Raw genomic sequence first — 22,544 nt, 5'->3', positions numbered from 1 at the left:
TACAGTAAATGAACAGCAGCAGTATGTGCAAATGTTCCAGCTGACCTCTGACCCCGGCACCAGCGGTGGTCTCGTATAGTTTCCCGATATGAGTCTACTCAGCTTCCTCTCTGTCTCCAAAGGCCCTGAGTCACAGACTGACTGGCTTATCCAAATAGTATGAAACAGAACACTTCAGCCTGAGTACAGACCCCTCTTCACTGAGTCCTAACTACACACACACACACACACACACTTATATAAGTACTAATTTGGGATAGTAATATGCCCAATATCTATTATACCATCATCCAGACTATAAAGGAACAGATAAGCATGTAGTAACTTAAAAGTGTTAAACAAACCAAAAAACTCTGTGAAGCATTTAGGTGCTCTTATCTGGAGTGCTGTTAACTTGTGGATTCTGAGGCTGGTAACTCAGAGCAAACTCTTGGTCTTCCTTTCCTGGGGCGGTCCTGATGAGTGCCAGTTTCATCATAACGTTTTAGATGTTCTTTGCGACTACACTCCCATGTTTCAAATTGACTGACCTTCATTGCTTAAAGTATTTTTTTCTGTATTTAGTTGAGTAGTTCTTGCCAACTCTACCTCTTCACAACTGATGCTCTCAAACACACTAACACCTTAAGAGACAAGAAATTGAAGTAACATTTTTTTTTCCACTATAAAGCACACCCGATTATAAGGCGCATTTCACATGACTCTAGTAAACCTGTAAAGCTAAGTTAAGTAAACAAAAAAGTAACAAAAAGTCATAAAAAAAAAAACATTTCAGACGAGTCAGATGAGTCAAACAAGCGCTGGATGTTAATCTACACAGATTTCTCTCCTGAAAACTGTTTATTTGGGTGATTAAAGCACTTCTGTTTATTTACTGTAAGCTTAGATGCTAAAGCTGAAGCATTTGCATTAGCGGCTAAGCACTAGCGTGAATGCTAATGCTGCTTCAGCACTGCTAGCCAGGCTTAGCAGCAGGCTACAGGCCGATAATATTCACCTCTGAGCGGCCAAAGAGCTAGCTAGTGCTTAACCCTGTTAGTGGCTAATGCTAATGCTGCTCCAGCAGTGCTAGCCGGGTATAGCAGCAGGCTACAGGCTGATTATATATTATTTATTTTATTTAAATATATATTTAATATATTAATTTATATTTAACACCCTAATTTTTGGGTTTGTTTCATTATTTTTAAATGTTCCGAATTGTAGCTCAATAGTAAAGTCCTTCAAACTATGAAGAAAAACACATATGGAATTATTTACTTAACAAAAAAAGTGTATTTGTATTTTAGATTTTTGCACATCTTGGCTGGATTTTTTTTAGCAGCAGGTTACAGCCCGATAATACTAACCTCTGAACAACAAAGGAATTAGCGCTTAGCGTGGTTATCGGGTAATGCTAATTACTGCTCCAGCAGTGCTAGCCGGGGTTAGCAGTAGGCTACAGGCTGATTATATTCGCCTCTAGACAGCCAAAGAGCTAGCACGGTTGGCGGCTAATGCTAATACTGCTGGAGAACTAGTAAAACTGGTAAAATTCATACATAAGGTGCTACGGATTATAAGGCGCACTGGCAATTTTAGGGAAAATTTTAAGGATTTTAAGTGTGCCTTATAGTGCGAAAAATTTGCTAATTAACTCTTGTCAAGTTCAGTTCAATGCAAGGTAATTTTTTCGGCTTTGTAGGTTTTTTCCCCAGTTTTTACTACAAATTCTGTCTTGAAAAGCTTCAAATACACACACGCGCACACACACACAAACAGCTCATAAACCCCCAGAGACTACCCTGGTCTCACCGCTCCAGTTGGTCCAGCTGCGATAACTAATCCTGCCCTGCCTATTTGTACCATTAACTCATGGTGTTGGCTTTAATAGTGTCACTTACGTTTAAATAGATTTGGAGATCTTTAACAAGGCCGTCTGCCACTTTCCCACCAAATTGTGGCCATGTGTTCTTCACAGTGACTCGAGTGTTGGGTGAGGGATCACGTCCCCAGCTTTCTCCCCTGGCTTCTAAATTACGTAACATGATGAGCTTTAAAGATAAAATGAGGCTTTGAGCTCAGACTGGCAGCAGTGGCTGAACTCTCTGTTTGCTGTAATACAGAACACTCCTCTTGTAAACGGTCCTAAATATGAGCTCATCTCACTCACGTCTAACCATAAACAAATCTGTTTCATTACCAAAATAAATATATATCTTCATATAGCCTCCAATTTTATTAGTGTGATTCATAAATGTATTAGGTATATCTGTCTAGTATCAAGTAGCTGATTAGATCTTGGTCCATTACGTCTTGCTTATATGGATTCCAAAATGTGATTTAAATATATTTCTTTTATTTAATGTATATTTATAAACATAGAGTCCCAAATCAAAAGTTTTTTTTTTTCATTTATTTTTAAATGTTTTGATTTGTAGATCAATGGTAAAGTCATCCAAACTATGAAGAAAAACATATATGGAATTATTTAGTAAACACATTTTTTTTTTAATAAACCAGAAAATGTTTTGTATTTTAGATTCTTTGCACATCTTGGCTGGATTTTCTCAGTCAGCTTTATGAGGTAGAGTCACTTGGAATGATCAGCTTTCAGTTAACAGCTGTGCTGAACTCATTAAAGTTAGTTACTTGAATTTCTTGTCTCTTAATGTGTTTGAGAGCATCAGTTGTAAAGTTGTGAAGAGGCAGAGTTGGTATACTGTGAATATCTCTTTTTTAAGTATTGTTTTAACTAAGTAAAGAAAGTAGCCTCTTTGATTAACTCATCAACTAAGTAAAGAAAACATGACTTTAAGAAATGAAGGTCATTCAATCTGAAACAACTTCAAGAACTTTAAAAGGATCCTCACGTGCAGTTTCAAATACCATCAAAAACGTATTGATGGAACTGGCACTCATCAGGGCCACCCCAGAAAAGGAAGTCCAAGAGTTACCTCTAGCACCCAGATAAGAGCACCTAAATGCTTCACAGAGTATTTATTTGGTTTGTTTAACCGTTTAACATTTTTTAAGTTACTACATGATTCCTTATGTGTTCCTTCATTGTCTGGATGACTATGAAAAGTCTGGTAATGTAATTACAATTTTAAAATATAATTGTTTTATGAGCATTTTAAATTGCTGTATTCCTACTTTGCTGGTGTAATTTTCCATATGTATTTGTATGTATTTACAAATAAATCTGAATTTGTTAATACGTCTGAATCATGTTATTCATATTGTGTATAATGTCTCATATCTGTATTTCTGATTAAATTTTCTTATTTTAAATAATAGAATATAATTGTTTGTCAAAGTTTTATAAAATGCTTTATTTTCATGAATGTGTATTTTTTTTATTGTAATTTTTGCGGATATATATATAGCTCTGGGAAAAAAATACGAAACCACTTAAAAATACCTTTCTTTGATTTTACCAAATTAAGTTAAATTATCCAAAAGTAGTGTGTAAGACTGGTGGAGGAGAACATGCCAAGACGCATTAAAACTGATTAAAAACCAGTGTTATTCCACCAAATATTGATTTCTGAACTCTTCATAAAACTTTATGAATATGAACTAGTTTTCTTTGCATTTTGTAGTTCATAGAATAAAACAACAATGTTCATTTTACTCAAACGTATACCTATAAATAGCAAAATCAGAGAAACTGATTCATTAACTGAAGTGGTATCTTAATTTTTCCCAGAGCTGTATGTTTTTTTTTGTATAAAGTTAGAATCAAATGATGCATGATGCTTATTGTGTTTAAGAGATTTTGTCTGTATTGTTGATCTTTAAGATGTTTTTCAGCTAATAACCGCACTGTCTCTCTCTGTGGTGTGAACAGGTTGATTCAGTGTGTTTTAATGTGTGGGATATTGGTGGTCCGGCCAGCATGTCGACTGTAAACCAGTGTTTCTTCACGGATAAAGCTCTGTATGTGGTGATCTGGAATCTGGCCCTGGGAGAGGAGGCTGTAGCCAACCTGCAGTCCTGGCTGCTCAACATAGAGGTCAGAAAAGACTAAGCTTGTGTTCTTACTGGCATTTTTCCCCTTTCATTACTTCTACTTTAATACTCTAAGTAGTTTTGGAAGCAGTATTTTTACACTTTTAATTGGGTAAAAAGCTTAAGTTGGTACTTCAACTTCTACCGCAGAATCTATACTTCTACCTTTGTTATGAATGCCAATAATTTTCAAATCTTTATTAGTAATTGTCTTGAAAATATCTTTTTAAATCTAATTAGAATTATTTGATTATTAAAGTGCACTTGCTTTTAACTTGAAGTTTAATGTCACATATAGAGGTTGACAAATAATTATATAAAATGTGTTTTTGGTGCAAAAAGTCAAACAAACATAATTTTTTACTGTAATTGTACTATATAAATTACAGGTTATGAATACAGGTTTCTAAAATGTGCACAATGTCTATTTAAAAATTAGTTTAAAACAGTATCAAGTAAAATCATTTGTTGGTGCTGAGTGGTCCAGCAGTCTAAAGGGCTGCCACTACGATCAGGAGATTGCTGGTTTGAATCCCTGTCATGCAGCTTGCCATCAGCTGCCAGAGCCCTGAGAGAGCACAATAAGCCTTGCTCTCTCTGGGTGGGTAGATGGTGCTTTTTCTCCTTACCCCTCCTAGGGTGATGTCGATTAGCACAAGGCACCTGTGAGCTGATGTATAGATTTTCACCCTCCAGGTGGTGGGGCATCACTAATAATAGCTGAGTGGGTGGGATAATCGGCATAGCTAATTCGGGGGGACAAAACTTGCTTACTAATTTCAGTTTTTAAAAAATTGTGAAGAATGTCAAGAATGAATAATTAGTACAATGTAATAATTATGTAGAAAATCTAGAAAGTGGGTGCATTATCATAATCTGTATCATGATAAATATTTTTAAAAAAATATTAAAGGAAAGTTTCCTGAAACTTGCATACTAATATCAATATATATTTTAGTTTTTTTTTTTTTTTTTTAATGGTTGTGTAAACTAAAATTGTGTTTTTGGTTCCATCCTGTCTCTGCCCCTGAAGCTCAGTCTTTGAAGGGAAAATATTTATTTGAAAAATAGTTTTGAAGACCCGACTCTTCTTTTGGGGAATTTTTCCAGAGTTATGCTAATGTCTATTTGCATAGGATTTATTTATTTATTAATATATTTTATTTATTTTTATTTATTCATGTGCCCGGCAGGCCCGTGCGCCAAACTCGGCCGTGGTGGTGGTTGGAACCCATCTGGACCTCATCGACACAAAGTTCCGAACCGAGCGGATCGCAACGCTCCGGGCCTACATCCTGGCACTCTGCAGGACGCCCTCAGGAGCCAGAGCCAGCGGCTACCCTGACATCACCTGGAAGCACCTGCAGTGAGTATGAGGGTCTCACGGCCGTGACAGACCACAGGCATGTGTTTTGAAGCGAGCTGAAAGCTTTACTGTGCGTTTGCGTCTGACAGTGAGGTGTCGTGTAAGTCGCTGGAAGGAATGGACGGGCTGAAGAGGCTGCTGTATCAGGTCTCCTGCTCCATGAAGGACATCACTAATCCAGCCAGCTGCCACAAACTGGTGGGAAGACTGGTATGTTCTACTCCAAACACTATAAACCTTTAAATAGGAATTTATAATAACAGACTGTGCATTTAAATTAGTGTCCAAATAGCTTTAAAGAAGGTACCTGGACACTAAAATTTAAAATTTTAAATTAGGTATATCTATTCTATAGATAAATGTATAAAATTGTTATAATATATGCGGCTTGTGTGAATTTACATGTTTTAAATCATTTGTAGAAACATAAAAATTGAAAAAATTTCATAACAATCACTAGTCCAAAATAATTCAGCTGCTACTCAGCTGTATATCCCCCATCTCTAGTGATGCCACAACACAAGGAGGTTGAAGACCAGCACATGCCTCCTCCGATACATGTAGAGTCAGCCACCTCCTCTTTTTTAAACTGCTGCTTATGCAGCATTGCTGAGTAGCATCACAGCACATTTGGAGAAAAGCGCAGCTACTCAGTTCTGATACATCAGCTCACAGATGCAGCCTTGTGCTGATCTACATCGCCCTAGGAGTGATAAGGGGAGAGAGTGCCATCTACCCACCCAGAAAGAGCAAGGCCTAATGTGCTCTTTCAGGGCTTCGGCAGTTGATGGCAAGCTGCATGACCGGGATTCGAACCAGCAATCTCCCGATCATAGAGCCAGCGCTTTGCTTTGGTTTTAATTTTAATTTAATCTCTTCCAGTCCAGTCAATAACAGGAAATGGTACAAAATCTAGTGTACAATCTTTTGCAGTAAACTGCCAGGACCTGCCAGAAAAACAAATGAACTAAAGCTAAAAACTGAACTTTATTATAGTAATATAAATAAGTATGTATTGTACTACTAGTATTAATGTAAAAAAAAAAAAAATATATATATATATATATATATATATATATATATATATATATATATATATATATATATATATATATATATATATTTATTTGGGGGAAAATTGGTTAGCAGCTCACAACTGTTTTTTTTTAATGTTCTTTACGCTCCCATATATTATTAATTATCCTGTTACACATCATATAATAAGCCTCTTTATGTTTGTATACTCTGTGTCTGTGGGTGTTCATGTTCCAGATCCCCAAGAGCTATCTGATGCTGCAGGAGACAGTGCTGGCGGAGCGTCTGAGGAGAGACTCAATGGATGAGGTTCAGTATCTGACGGATTTGGAGCTGGACCAGATCATTGAGCAGAGTCCTAGCAGTGATATCAAAGACTATGAGGACCTACAGACTGGTAATGAGTGTTTATTAAAGATGTATTATAGTAGGCGTGCATGATATATGATTTATTATTGGCATTGCATTACTGGGCCTTGCAGTCACACTGCTTTTTACTGGATTAATGTGTCCAATCCCCTGGTTACAGATGAGTTTCCGTCAGTGTGTAGATGTATTAGCTATTTAGAGTTTATGTAATCTAACAAAAGTTGTCCAAATTGTCTTGATCAAATGAACACTCCAGTGATATGTAAGTGTTGTTGATTCACCAGATAATTTTTAAAAAGCCACTAAACCTGACACAATATATTTTATAAAACACTTTTATTGTTGTAATTTGTGCCTCTGCAGCGCCCTCTTATGTTCAGCTGTGCTATAGGGGTGAATGATGTTCCAAAGTACATGGACACTTACAATAGGCAAATGAGTCAATCAATAATACCACCCCCACCCCCAGTGATGTCCAATCATCTGTATCTCACTGTTATCAGAGGCACACTGCTACTGCTGCAGCTCAGCCTAATCAGCTCTCCCTCCTGCCCTGCCCCTAAACCCATACATCACCCAATGTCCCTCCCAATCTACTCCTCCCATGTCCAATCATCTGCATCTCATCACTATTATATGCATACTGCTGCTGCTGCAGCTGCTCTGCGTCTAAACCCATACATCACTCAATGCCCCTCCCAAACTACCCCTCCCAGGTCCAATCATCTGCATCTTACCACTATTATATGCTCACTGCTGCTGCTGCAGCTCAGCCCAATTAGCTCTTCCTCCTGCCCTGCCCCTAAACCCATACATCACCCAATGCCCCTCCCAGTCTACCCCTCCCATGTCAAATCATCTGCATCTCACCACTATTATATGCATACTGCTGCTGCTGCTGAAGCTGCCCCCTCCCAAACTACTCCCCCCATTCTTTTTTCTTTTAACATTTTTTAGTATTTTATTACATTTGAGGTGACAGTAAAAAAAATCAAGGGGTTAGTTACCTTTTAATACAACAATTTTTGCTTTTATTGGATTAATAATCAAACAAAAAAATTGATTGATAGAATAATCAATTATCAAAAGAATCATTATTTGCAGCCTGAGTTTCATGGTTGACTGTGTCTCTCTCTCTTTCTGCTTCTTTCTCTCTCTCTCTCTCTCTCTCTCTCTCTCTCTCTCTCTCTCTCTCTCTCTGTCTGTCTGTCTGTCTCTCTCTGTCTGTCTCTCTGTCACTCTCTCTGTCTCTCTCTCTCTCTCTGACAGCTATCAGTTTTCTGATTGAGACTGGCAGCATGCTGCACTTTCCTGACACCAGTCACGGCCTCTGTAAGCTGTACTTCCTGGACGCTGTGTGGCTGTCTGAGTGCCTGGAGCGCATAATCCACCTGAAGAGCTCTCGCTCCGTGGCGAGGAACGGCGTGATCCGGGCGGAGGACCTGCGCATGCTGCTGGTGGGCACTGGCTTCACCCAGCAGACGGAGGAGCAGTACTTCCAGTTCCTCGCCAAGTTCGAGATCGCTCTTCCTGTGGCCAGCAACAGGTGGATATCTGGCGTGCAGCTGATGTAGACATGCTGTCATCCCCAGCTTACATCTCATAGCCCACAGCACAGCTCATTACTTTAACATTTATTTAGTCTGTGATTAAAGTATTTGGTTCAGTTTGAGCTTGTGGACTGATATTTCACATTTACTTTGACTTTTATATAATTGCAGACAGTATAAATCCAAGATATTTTATGTTTTGTCTGATCAACTTTATTTTATTTGTTAATAAACATCCATTTCTGCATTTCAAATCTTTAGCACAAAAAATGTGCCATGCATTTGTAATGTGTGCAACATGTGCATTTGCGTTGTCCTCTTCAAAAATGCAACATATGTTGCTTTAAGATCTTTATGTTCATTTCTGCATTAATGCTGCACTCACAGAAGTGTACTGAAGCAATCCCATACCAAGACAGACCCTGGCTTTTGTAATCTTTGGGCAAAAAAAAAAAAAAGATCTGGAATATTGACCCTTCAGACCACAGTACACTATTCCACTAAACTTTAATCAGCTCTTTCACAATAAACTCACATTATTCAGTTGTAAGACATAAAATACAAAACAATACTCACATTATTCAGTTTCTAATTTCAGTCATGGGCTCCGACTGCTTCAGCTGACTAAGCAGAATGCAAGCGGCTGGTGGAGCAATGGAGACTTCAGAAGGGGAAACTCAGAGATTAGTAGTTCTAACTATTCACTCATAGTAAAATCAAAGTGTGAACATAAGCTGGAATTAGATTCATACGCTCTGAAAGAAGACCACATCACACCCGCCCAGTTTAAAATGATTCTTTTGCATGCTCTGTGCAATTACCCATTCTCACCAGAGAGGGCCCTAAATCCCAAAACTTACGGATATCAGCTTTAAGACTTTTGTTTTGCACAGTGACATTTTAAGCGGTATTTGTAAATGTAACTCTTGTGTTCATTTGGGAGTCAAAACCAGATAAAAGTAAATGTGGGAAACACTGTAGACTGTAGATTGTGTAATCTGTTTAATTACTCGTAACATTTGCAGAACGTTTAAATAATGAAAAAATGACCTTCTTGTGACCTTTGATTCCTTTGGGTACTTTCTTCATCTCCTGTTTGTCATTTTTTCATTTCAGTTATCTCCTTCCGCACCTGTTGCCTCCCAAACCCGCCATGGATATCCACGGCTTCCGCCAGCAGAGCAGCAACAGCATCCAGCGCCATTTTAAGATGAGTTTCGTGCCGGCAGGTTTCTGGGAGCGCTTCATCGCACGCATGCTGATCAGCCTCAACCAGATGGACCTGCAGGTACACACGCTCCTGCCTTCCAACCTGTTTAAATAGCTGCCAATAAATGTTTACCATATTAATAAACACAGAAATACAGAGTAATAGCTGTAAGAGAAGATTAAACCTTCAAGTTTCAGGTTTCAGAATGTCTCTGTCAGGCAAAAGAATATGTCCAAAACAGTTTACGGTATTTTCCACACTATAGGGCACACCGTATTATACATTCTAAATAAACGTCTATTTTCTGGTCTATTTTAATATATAAGGCGCACTGGATTATAAGGCACATTATGTGACACTGGTAAGGAACAGGGGTGTCGCAGGTCTCACCACTGGGTGGTGGTGAGGTGGTAAGTTAAGTAGAGGTAAGCTAAGTAAAAAAAAAACTGTAATTCTTAAAAAAAAAAATATATATATAGCAAAAAAAGCTAGCGCTTAGCACATTTAGCGGCTAATGCTACTCCAACAGTGCTAGCCAGGTTAACAACAGGCTACAGGCTGATAATACTCACCTCTGAACAGCGAAAGTGCGGATAGCGCGGTTAGCGGCTAATGCTAATAGTGCTCCAGTCTTGAGTCTCAGTGCTTACGAACTAAACTGAAACTCCTATATAAAGCTGTCCTTCAGTGGAGTGGCTTTACTGCTACTTACAACCTTACTTTACTTTACAACCTTAAATTCATACATATGATTTACTGAATTATAAATTGCACTAACGATTTTTGGGTAAGTTGAAGGATTTAAGGTGCGCCCTATAGTATGAAAAATACGGTATATGTTTATAGGAGAATGAAAGAACCTTCAGTATAACAAAAGTATTTAAGATTTCAATAGAATAACATTTTGTTCTAGGCCTTTCTGCAACATTTTTATTTGTCAATTCACAATAAAATGTTCATTCGTTGTAAAGAAACAAGGTTTTTGTGTAACTATATTGGATAAGAGACCAAAATCTTTTTTGATTTCATTGTTGGTTTAGGCTTTTGAGACTAAGCGAGGCTCTCGAAGTCCACGGAGCAGAAACACGGTGATCTACAGCTTTGCAGGAAACCAGCAGAGGAACCGCTGCAGTACGTTCAGAGTGCGCCGGAGTCAGACCATCTACTGGAAAGAGGGGTTACTGGTCACCTTCGATGGGGGATATTTAAGGTAAGAAATGCCTCTCAAAAGACTTGTTTGGCACTGATTTGCAGATCTGGCAACATGTACGCATTTTGATCTCCTAGTACGCTTGTGTGATTCTATGTTTTGAAGTATGCATATCAATTGATCTCTTATTTTGCCATGTCATTCCAAGTTGGTCTGTTCTGAGTGTGTTTGTCGACGCTAATCCAGTAAGCTACCTATTGAGCCATCCACTACTTTCACCCACGCTTCATTTCCCTCCAAATTTTCGACACACAAAAATCAAGGTCATCACTTAGCCCCACCCTGTTAGCCCCATCCTGTTTTGCATCTTCACGCCTAGGAGTAGGGTTTTCTGATTCTTGCTATAGCCTACTGCTAACCCCAGGTAGCACTGCTGGAGAAACATTAGCATTGGCTGCTAACCGCACTAAGCCCTTGCTTTTTCACTGTTCAGAGGTGAGTGTTATCGGCCTGTAGCCTGCTGCTAACCCCGGCTAGCACAGCTGGAGCAGCTTTAGCATTAGCTGGCAACCATGCTAAGCGCTAGCTCTTTCGCCGTTTAGAGGCAAATTCGGCCTGTATCCAGTATGTTTACCGTGTTGAAACAAGCTACATGGGACAAACCACTAGCTAATATTACCCTGGCTTACCGGAACACTCAGGGTTCCTCAGTGTAGAGCTGTCGGGTGGCATTAGCTGCTAATTAGCTGTTCATGCTAACTAGATAATGCATCCAGCCTTTGTGGAAATCTGTAAATCTAAGCTTACTGTAAATAAATGGAAGAGCTTTACTCACTCAAATACAGTTTTCAGGAGAGAAATCTGTTTAGATTGATATCCAGAAAAGTTTTTTTTGTTTAGAATTATAGTTTGGTATACTTAACTTAGCTTTACTTTACTTAGTTACCCCTCACCACCCAGTGGCGAAACCTGCTAAGAAAACATGGCGACACCCCTGTTCCTTACCAGTGTCGCATTATATGCTTTATAATCCGGTGCGCTTTATAAAATAGTATTTTTTTTCCTTTAGATACCTTTATTTAAATTTCTCCATGGAAAATAAATCAAACAAAATTACAGCTTGCTTCTGTTACTATCTGTAATAATGTTCATGTAATAATGTTTCTAAAAAATGTTATTTGGTAATTTTCATCATTGTTTAGTGTTTGTTAGAAACCCAGCGTGGTGTTTGTTTAGGAGCTGTTCCAAATATCTCTCCTGATGGTATATTAACATTAAGCTAGTGAGTGCGGTTAGGCTATTTCTCTGAATAAACAATGATTCCTCTGTTAAATGCTAGATGGTGAGGAACAGATTGAAGGAGAGGGGGGGTCCAGTGCTTTGGTGCCACATGTGAAAGTGATTGGGACGAGTGAAAACAAGCTGGCATGTAAATGCAGCTCCTCGGAGTCGTGCCTGAACATCACATACTGTAGCGCGTACGAGGCAGCGAGCCAAGACCACAAACCCTCACCCAGAATCTACTCTAACTCACTGAAGCTCCATCATCGATCTGTATCTCCTAATAACACCCCCGTTCCTGCGTACGGCCCAGTGCGATGCTTACTGGGAAGTTGTAGTTTGGAAGGGGGGCTTAATTACGCTTGACGTACAGCAAGGTTTAGGCATGATGTCATGCTGTAAGTGGCATTTCTGGTTAGCCACAGAGCTTTAAACCATGGGTGGATTCTCCAGCGTGTGTGTAATCTTCTGATCGAGTGTGTCGACAGTAACACCCCGCCTGTATCAAACTGGTGTTCAATTCCCACGTTCTAAACTTACTATTAAGTTCTTATACAAGACTAGGGCTAAGTATCGATTCAATTCCAAAAAGGTACCGAACGAAATGTCTCTGTACTGCCGATTAGCAAAAGGTCTAAACAAATGTGCTGCCTGTTTTCAATACTTTGCATGAACACACACAAACTTTCTCCCTTACTCACCCTCATTCGCTTTCTCTTGCTCTCTTATGCTGTCTCTCGCTCTCTTACACTGTTTTCCGCTCTCTCACACTCTCTCTTGCTCACTCTCTTACGCTGTCTCTCACACTGTCTTCCTCTCTCGCGCTCTGTCTCTCCCTCTCTTGCTCACTTGCTATGTCTCTCGCTCTCTCATGCTGTCTCTTGTTCTCTCGCTTTGTCTCTCGCTCTCTTATACTGTCTCTCACTCTTGCGCTGTCTCTCACTCTCTGACACTGTCTCGCATGCTCTTGCGCTCTCTCTTGCACTGTCTTTCACTCTCTGACGCTGTCTCTCATGCTCTTTAGCACTGTCTGTCGTTCACTCGCTCTCTCTTCCTCTCTTGCTCACTCGCACTGTCACTCACACAGTCACTCACACTATCTCTCATTCTTGTGCTCTCTCGTTCTGTCTCTCACTCTCTCACCCTGTCTCACTTTCTCACCCTGTCTCTCACTCTCTTGCCCTGTCGCTCATGCTGTCTCTCCCTCTCTCGCCCCGGCCTAGCACTCTCTCACCCTGTCTCTTGGCCTGTCTCTCACTCTCTCGTCCTGTCTCCCACCCTGTCTTTCGCACTGTCTCTTCCACTTTTGCCCTTTCTCTCACTCTCTCACCCTGTCTCTTGGCCTGTCTCTCACTCTCTCGCCCTGTCTCTCACCCTGTCTTTCGCACTGTCTCTTCCTCTTTCGCACTGTCTCTCACTCTCTCGCGGTTTATAACTGAAGTTTAAAAGCTTGTTTGCAGTATTGAATGAGTAGAAAGGGGTTCAACTGACAAATAATAGCAGTTTAGGGAAAAAAAAATAATGAACATAAACTAGTTAATTTTTGGAACTGTGAACTGACAGTGGATAAAAAAAATGGCTAGAATTGTCTACGTAAAAAGACAAGCGACATACTGTAAACACGCTCATATATTTGTACCTGTTGTGTCCTGCAGTGTGGAATCATCAGACCTGAACTGGAAGAAGAAGAAGAGTGGTGGCATTAAGATAATCTGTCAGTCAGTGATGAGAGACTTCTCAGCCATGGCCTTCATCACTGACCATGTCAATGCCCTTATAGAGCAGTGGTTTCCTGGTAAGTCTCTTCTAACATCATTCTATAAATATATACTTCCAGTGTAAAGTGGCACACAGCAGCTATATGTAAAACACTGTGTTCAAGTAGAAATCCTTTTCTTTTCTCCAACAAAAGCAAGATAAACTCATTTTTTAATTAGCAGGGCCAAATACAGTGTATTTGTGTACAACGTCAGTGTTTTAAACAGTAACTTCAGGGGAATATGGTGTGGTGGTTGTGTTGTTGTTGATACTGGAGAGCAGCTCATCATCTCCAGACTTAGAGTTATGGGAATACAGGTTGTTGTAAAAGGAATATAATATAACAGGTGCGTTATTTTAAGATACATACATTCTCTGGCCCATTTAAGGCACTCAAGTCTATAAAAAGAAATGTACAGTAGATGCAACATTCGTTTTAATGCATCTAATGGAGATCGGATGCATCCTGGTCAATATTGCTACACACACCAGTCCAATAGATCACGTCAGTTCACAATGGATTCTACCATTAAGTTCCATAAAGTGCAGTAGCTGCATGTTTTCAGCAGTTGTGGGACCCAGTCTCTCTCTCTCTCTCTCTCTCTCTCTCTCGTTCTCTCGCTCACTTCTCATGCAAAGTGGCTCTCTGCTCAAAAGCAATGCACTTTTCTCCACCTGCAGTTTCTATAGGCCTTTCAGAGCAGCGCAGTGATGTACAATACACTTCCCTGCCAGCAGCGTTCTCCATCAGCCCGAGCCGTGCGACGATGAGTCACAGTCAGCGTATTCAGCTCCAGCGCCTGTTCATTAGACTACAAAAATCCACTGTCTCAGTCTGCATGCCTCAGCACACCTGCTCGGCCTGGGACTGCTTAAGAACCAGTGATTCATTCTGCTCCACTTTCCTTTTAGTGCCATCCTAATATCTCTCAAGTGTGTAAAAACAAATAAACAAACACGCGCACCTGTAAACAGGCTTTCCGCCGTGTTGGACAACTCGCAGGTGTGTGTGTTTGTGTGTGTGTGTGCTGGCATATCCATATCAGTGTTTATTTTTAATATACTACAGTATTTCATACCTGGTAATATTTCATGAGCAATTGATTTGCATGGACCAGCATTCCCACAGTTTCCATCCAACACCTAGTTTATCTAATCATTTATGTATTAATATAAATCAGTAAATCAGTTAAGCTGCTGGTAGAATTAAACAAATCCATACAGTGACAAGAGTTTATTCTAATGTTATATAGAGTTTATTACACTTAGAAAAACTGACTGACCACTGACTTTTTTCTTGTTTATTTGGTTTTAGTATTCTAATTTTATGTAGAGTTTATTACAGGTAGACACTCTCTCTGATCACTGACTGTATGTTTGTGTGTGTATCTCTGCAGCTCTGACGGCGAGTGAAAGTGATGGATCTCTGCTGATTGAGCAGTACGCACCCTGTCCTCACTGCAGTGCTGTCCTCAGGCACTCAGACCCTCTGCCCACCACCCACGCCAACCAGAACACCGTGCACTACTTCAACATGGAGGACTGTGTGCTGGCCGCCATTGAAAAGGAGCACATCACCTGCCCCAATCACCCCAAAGAGCCTGTGGCCCTGCAGGAGCTGGTGCCTGAGCTGTTTATGACGGATTTCCCCTCACGGTAAGCCTGGTCCTCAGCATCCTGTCCTCTCTGCAGTGCAGTGATAAGGCAGGAGAAAAGTGCAAGAGTGGATAAAAGCACCAGATTTATGCTCAGGTCCAGGAACAGCTGGGAGCAGAGGTGGGATTTCTCTGCTGCAGATTTAATTTAAAGTCTATATCACATTTTTATTGGGACACAATATAGTGATTTGTTGGTTCCTCTACTAATCAGATTTGCACAATTTCTACCCTAAATCAAAATGCTGTAGATAAACTAATATTAAAAAGCAGTAGTTTCTCTAAAGCGCAGTCTAAAAAAAGCACTGCCACCATGACCGGGAAATTGCTGATTTGGTTCGAATCCCGGTCGTGCTGCTTGCCAGGAGGAGCCAGCTGCCAGAGCCCTGAGAGAGCACAATTGGCTTTGCTCTCTCTCGGTGGGTAGATCTTAGGTGCTCTCTCTCCTCATCACTCCTAGGGGGATGTGGATCAGCACAAGGCGTCTGTGAGCTGATGTATTGGAACCGAGACGCTGCGCTTTCCTTCGAGCACTCTTTGATGCCGCATCAGCAGCAGTTCGAAAAGAGGTGGAGTCTGACTTCACATGTATCAGAGGAGGCATGTGCTAGTCTTCTCCCTCTTTGTGTTGTGGCATCACCAGGCCTAGCTAAGTTGGGAGAAAATGTTAAAAAAGAAAAAAATCATGAGGTTAATATAAACCATATTGTTTGCACTATAAGGAGCACCTGATTAAAAAGTGCACTGTCAATAAACTTTATTTGTATGAATTTATTTTCATACACTGTGACACTAGTAAGGAACGCGGTGTTGCCATGTTTTCCTTCTAATTCAGCAGCAGCGAGACCTGTAAAGCTAAGCTAAGTAAAAAAAAAAAAACAATAATTCTTAAAAAATATATATTTTTTTAAGTCAAACAAATGCTGAATGTTAATCTACACAGATTTCTCTTCTGAAAACTGTTTATTTGGGTGAGAAAAGGCTTCTGTTTATTTACAGTAAGTTTAGATTTCCAGATTTCCACAAAGGTTAGGTGCAGCAGCTTTAGCATTAGCAGCTAACCGCTAGCGCTAGCCCCTACTAACTGCTAGTTAATTTTCGGCAGTAAAACATCTGAACTTCTTAACATTGTGCTTTATGTTCTAAAAAGAAAGAAGTAAAATATTCTTCATACAGAAGATTCCCAAACTTTCCACTGCAAAAATATTAAATAAGAATTCCTTAAAAAAAAAAAAAAATGTAAAGGGATTCACATAAAAACTGCCAGTAAATTAGACACTGGTGATGGAAAGACGATTTAAAGGAGAAAGATGAGGCGCTAGGCCCGTGGTAGCTTACATTTTAAGATAAATCTGGAAAAATGCCTTCATTCATTTATTTGAAATGGTTTTTCATATTTAATATTTAACATATGTAAAAATTGTGCACAATCTGTAAGTATTTTTTCTCCAAAAAGTAACAAACTTCAAAATACAGTACACCTAATATTTGGCACCTTGTCCATTTTCTTTTGGCTGAGTTGTGGTTGATACTTGGACATTCCTTTCAGACCATGATACTCCCACCACTATGCTTAACAGTCGGTGCATTTTTCTTGTAAAGCAGTGCCTACAATATGGCTTCTTTTTCAGATATTGTATTTTTGAGTGTCGAATGCTCTACTTAAGAATGTAGATCTGATTACTAAATTTTAGAAGTTAATTTAACCCTGTTTTGTCTGGTAACTTCTGAAGTTCAAATCCAGTTGTGAGTTTGAGTGAAAGCTTATGTACTGCAGCTGTTCCTCGAGCATCTGCTGCTGATGCAGGAAGTTGTGTATGTAGGAAAAGCACATTCTCAGGAGGCTTACAGCTGTAACAGGGAAATGGGGTGTGATATAAGAAAACATAAATCAAATTTAAATCCACCGCACACACACACACACACCCTGCACATTCTGCTAGCTGCTAGCAAAGTTTCAATATGAGAACCCAGTCATAGATGCATGAAGCCTGTCTGCGCTGCTGAACTCATCAGCACATATCCACACAACTGTGCCAGTGATACATGCGTTCTGTCTCTTACTGGCGAACGCATCATTTATCCCAATTTGCCCAAAAAATCTTCATATCAACCAACGAAACAGTTCCAGTCTGATGGATTCCCAAACAGTATAGCTCTGCTTTACATGGACCACCAATCAGAATAGGGCTTGATGGTCTTTTAGTTTAGTTTTAGTCTCTTTGACAGTGATGTATCTTATATGTAATTGTGTTTAATTTTTAAAAGTGATTTTGTGCTGGAAACACTGAATAAAATACATTACATTAAATACATTAAACCGCAATAGTATTATTAAGAACATTAATTATTATAAAAAATGATAAATTTTGGACAAAACAGGATGAAAATTAGGTTCAATTCTAATTATGTTGGTAATTAACCTGAAACTTTAGACCTTTAGTTCTACCAGTAAAGTCCAGACTAAACTCTGTAAAAAAAAAAATAATAATAATCAAAGAGCACTTTAAAATGATGAGTGTCTTTGATTTGACCAAATTGGATGATCAGTCATCAAACCAAGCTGAACTGCTTGAATTTTTGTACCAGGAGTGGCAAAAAGGTAACCAAAAGCAGTGTGTGAGACCGGTGGAGGAGAACATGTCAAGATGCATGAAAACTGTTATTAAAACCAGGTTTATTTCACCAAATATTGATTTTTGAACCCTTAAAACTTTATGAATGTGAACTTGTATTGCACTGTCAGTTTTTTTTATTCCAATATCCTGCAGGCCTAATTCCAGTTATACTATACTGTAAAGCACTGTAAACCGCACTCATTATTTCACTCACTGTGAACCAAAAGTTACAGCATTATGTCACACCCTTGTTAAATTCTGTATGTCACATTCCTATGAGATCCACACAGCTGTGGACTTGAACAGATACAGCCCTGGGTTCCTCCTCTGCAGTATTACTCATCCCGTCTGTCAGTGTTTCTCCTCCCTGTGCGAGGAACATTTCCGTAAGTCATATTTACCTTAAAGCAGGGGGTCCAAAACAGCCCCTCGCTCCAAATATTTGTGCAATGCACTCTTTATGCCTGCAGGCTGGTTAAAGACAGCGGTGATTATGTCCTGTTATAACAATCCGCATGCCGGGAGAGGGGATGCTTCTCCTGATAGCTGGTGTCTGATTAAAGGGGCTCTGAATGACATTTCCTCAGCTCTGCTCTCATTCACAGCGCTAATGGAAATGGTGTGTGTAGCAGCTGGTAAAGTGGATACAGTTTGAGTTGGCTGGACGCCAGACTCGAGTTGAAAGCTAATGCAGGGGTGAGAGATTTCCCTTTCTGTGTGAAAGCGTTTGACCCCGGCTCAGTGCTGCATCACTGGACAAGACATGAGGTCAGATTAATGACTGCAGCATGCATGTAGAACACAGTAGTGAAAGGGGATATAGGCCTTAGTGCATGGGAAACGTGTGTGAGAGTGTGTGAGAGTGTGTGAGAGTGTGTGAGAGTGTGTGAGAGTGTGTGAGAGTGTGTGTGAGAGAGCTAGCTAACATACTGATGTTACTGCGGAGAGAATTAAGATTAGCACAGAGGTAACTAACATTAGCGGCAGGCTAGCTAACATACTAATGTTAGCAGCAACTTAGCTAACGTTACTGGGGAGAGAACTAAGATTAGCTAGCTAACATAAGCAGTAAGCTAGCTAACATGCTAACGTTAGCAGGAAGAAAACTAAGATTAGCAGAGAGCTAGCTGACATTAGCTGCGAGCTAACTAACATACTAACATAAAGTGTGTGTGTGTGTGTGTGTGTGTGCGATAGCTAACATACTGACGTTACTGCAGAGAGAATTAAGATTAGCACGGAGCTAACTAACATTAGCGGCAGGCTAGCTAACATACTAATGTTAGCAGCAAGTTAGCTAAAGTTACTGGGGAGAGAACTAAGATTAGCATAGAGCTAGCTAACATTAGCGGTGAGCAAGCTAAGATGCTAATGTTAGCGCTAAGAAAACTAAGATAAGCGGAGAGCTAGCTAACATTAGCTGCGAGCTAACTAACATACTAACATTAGCGGCAAGTTAGATAACGTTACCAGGGAGAACATTAAGATTAGCGGAGAGCTGCATCACTGGAAAAGACATGAGGTCAGATTAATGACTGCAGCATGCATGTAGAACACAGTAGTGAAAGGGCATATAAGCCTTAGTGCGTGGAAAACGTGTGTGCGGGAACTTAGGTTAGCGGCGAGCTAGCTAACATTAGCAGCGGGCTAGCTAACATACTAATGTTACCAGGGAGAGAACTAAAGTTAGCGGCAAGCTCACTAAAATACTGACGTTAGCCTTGAGTTATCTATCGATACCGGGGAAAGAACTAAGATTAACGCGAGCTACCTAACATAGTAACATTAGCGGTGATAAGGATAGGCTTATGTTACCGGGGATAGGACTAAGGTTAGCGGCAAGCTGGCTAACATACTAACGTTAGCAGCAACTTAACTAACATTATCAGAGAGAGAGAACTAAGATTAGCGGAGAACTAGCAAACATTAGTGGTGAGCTATCGAACATACTAACGCTACTGGGGAGAGAACTAAGATTAGCAAAGAACTAGCTTATCTTAGTGGCAGGCTAACTAACATACTAACAATAGTGGCAGGTTCGCTATCTACATTACTGGGGAAAGAACTAAGGTTAGCAGATAGCTAGCTTACATTAGCGGTGAGCTAGCTAACATACTAACGTTCTTTATCATTACCGGGGAGAGAACTAAGATTAGCGGAGAGATAACTAACATTAGCAGTGAGCTAGCAAACATACTAACTGTAGTATTAGGTTAGCTAGGACTAATGTTAGTGCAGAGCTGGCTAAAATGTCTGGGGAGAGAACTAATGGTGGTCATTTTAAATCCAGTGTGAATCAGTTTTTTCATTATAACAGTAATAACTTGTCTAAGAGAAAAAAATGAGTGATTTTAATCCAGTATGAAACTGCTGTGCAGTATAATTTTCATTGTCTAAGAGAAATAATAGAGTGATTGTATTCCAGTAGGAATTTGCAGGGTGTGTAGTCTTTACAATTAAATAGTTCTCACAAGTAATTGTGAAGGGATTTTATTCAATTCCCTTTAGTATTAATCTTTTTTTAAAGTTTTACAAATAAATCTAGATAAATTCTAATCCAGTGTGAATCTACATCTTTTTTCATTTTAATCCATTTTCAATCCACGGCTTTTGTAGTCGGTCCAATTTTTATATCCAGTACGAATTTGCAGTTTATGCTGTTTTTACAGTCTGAGGGTAATAATTGTGGCATGTTTATAATCCAGTATGAATCTGCACTGTAAATATTTTTTACAGTCTGATTGTAATAATTGCGGGGAATTTAAAATCCAGTAAAATCCAATTTTAATGAATCTGCAGTACATGCAGATGTTTCTACCGTCTGACATTAAAACTTGTTAAGTGATTTTGAACCAGTATGAATCTCCAGTGTTCTGCTCTGTACTGTAATCCTAAAATAAACATTGGCTATGATCATCCAATCCAGGTTGCATGGTTTTGGTGACCAAAACTGACCAGTCAATGCCAGGCAAAAGACACATTACTCACACTCATTGTTGAAATACTATTAACCTTCTCAAACAAACCTTTTCTGATAGCAAATCTGAAAGAGAAGAGGCCACAATATGAGATTGTGGGAAGAAGTGTGTGTGGAGAGCAATCTGATAGATCCACCATATCCATAAGTTCACTTGTCTGTAATTGCATGTGGAGTGTTTCACCTCTCTCTCTCTCAGGTTGTTTCTGGAGAAGAGTGATCTGGAGTGCAGTGAGGAGGAGAGGGATATCCTGGGTCAGGGTGGAAGCGGCACCATCATTTACAGAGCCAAGTACAGAGGGCAGTCCGTGGCCATCAAACGCTTCCAATTTAAAAAATGCAGACAGCAGTCCCTCAACAGCAGCACAGGTACGACTGCAGAAACTCCGTCATCCATCATTCTGATGTGATAAGAGTCCTTCACTTACTCATCCCTCACTTCACTAAGACCAGGCCTGTATATCACTGAGGCCCAGTTTAAGGAGTTCAACTCAGGAAGCTTCCTGTTTGGTTAGAGAATATAATCTCAGCTCTTCTTCAAATCAGAGCTTTGTTGATCTCCAGATATCTGTCCTGAGCTCCTAAGTTACTTTTATTGTCTGTGTCAAAAAATGGCAATAACAGTAACAGCTGTGGGCTGTTTGTAATCCAGTATGAATCAGCAGTGTGACAGTAATAATTGTGCAGGTTTTAATTCCAGTATGAATCTCTAGTGTCTGAAGTTTAATACTTAAGAAGTGATTTAAAACCAGCATGAATTTGCAGTGGATACAATTTTTACTGTCTGATAGTAATATTCATGCAGCGTTTAAACTATGAATCTGTAGTTGATGCAGTTGTTTTAGTCTGACAGTAATAATTGTGGATATTTTGAATCCAGTATGAATATGCAGCATGTATAGCTTTACAGTCTTACAGTAATAATTGAGCAGTATTTGTAATGAATCTGCAGTGGATGTAGATTTCACAGTTAGGATTGTAAATCATGCAGTATGTGTAAATTTTATAGTCTGGCAGTAATATCTGTGCAGTGTTTATAATCCAGTGTGAATTTGCAGTGAATGTAGTTTTTTTTTTTTTTGCAGTGGAGGAATTTGTAGTCTGACCGTATGAATTGAGCAGAGTTAATAGTCCAGTATGAATCTGCACTGGATGCAGTTTTCACAATCTTACCAGTAAGAATTGTAAATCTGCAGCATGTGTAGCTTTTACAGTCTGACTGTAATAACTGTGGAGATTTTCAGTCCAGTATGAATCTCAAGTGGATTGGTTTTTTTTTTCCCAATCATTAGTATGTGTTCTGAAATGATTTTATACCGGTATGAATTTGCAGCATGTGTTGTTGTTATGAGTCTGACAGTTATAAATGGGGAGTATTTATAATCCATTATGAATTTGCAATGTGTACAGTTGTTCTACTCTGACAGTATTTATTATTGAGTGGTTTTAATCCAGTATGAATCTGCAGTGTTTGTGATTATTACAGTCTGATGTTAGACCCAGTTTAAGGTGTGCACTCAGGAAGCTCTGTGATTGGTCAGTGAATCTAAGCTCAGCTCTTCTAGTCTAAAGCGTGTCTCCA

General features: G+C 39.5%; 1 protein-coding gene across 2 annotated transcripts in view; it reads left to right on the top strand.

The window, feature by feature from the left end:
- The window catches only part of lrrk1 (leucine-rich repeat kinase 1), a 150,066-nt gene that overhangs the window by 73,020 nt on the left and 54,502 nt on the right, over positions 1-22,544 (top strand). For both annotated transcript variants that reach the window (XM_049465458.1, XM_049465459.1), the window contains 10 exons: positions 3,833-3,997; positions 5,187-5,359; positions 5,449-5,569; positions 6,632-6,791; positions 8,033-8,309; positions 9,430-9,601; positions 10,564-10,733; positions 13,610-13,749; positions 15,110-15,368; positions 21,162-21,331. In XM_049465458.1, the coding sequence (XP_049321415.1) occupies positions 3,833-3,997; positions 5,187-5,359; positions 5,449-5,569; positions 6,632-6,791; positions 8,033-8,309; positions 9,430-9,601; positions 10,564-10,733; positions 13,610-13,749; positions 15,110-15,368; positions 21,162-21,331 (1,807 nt within the window). The remainder of the gene's footprint in view (positions 1-3,832; positions 3,998-5,186; positions 5,360-5,448; positions 5,570-6,631; positions 6,792-8,032; positions 8,310-9,429; positions 9,602-10,563; positions 10,734-13,609; positions 13,750-15,109; positions 15,369-21,161; positions 21,332-22,544) is intronic.

The sequence above is a fragment of the Astyanax mexicanus genome, chromosome 16 (assembly GCF_023375975.1).
Source record: "Astyanax mexicanus isolate ESR-SI-001 chromosome 16, AstMex3_surface, whole genome shotgun sequence".
Lineage (NCBI taxonomy): Eukaryota > Metazoa > Chordata > Actinopteri > Characiformes > Acestrorhamphidae > Astyanax > Astyanax mexicanus.
The sequence above is the reverse complement of the archived record's forward strand: the minus strand, read 5'-3'. Positions and strand labels throughout refer to the sequence as shown.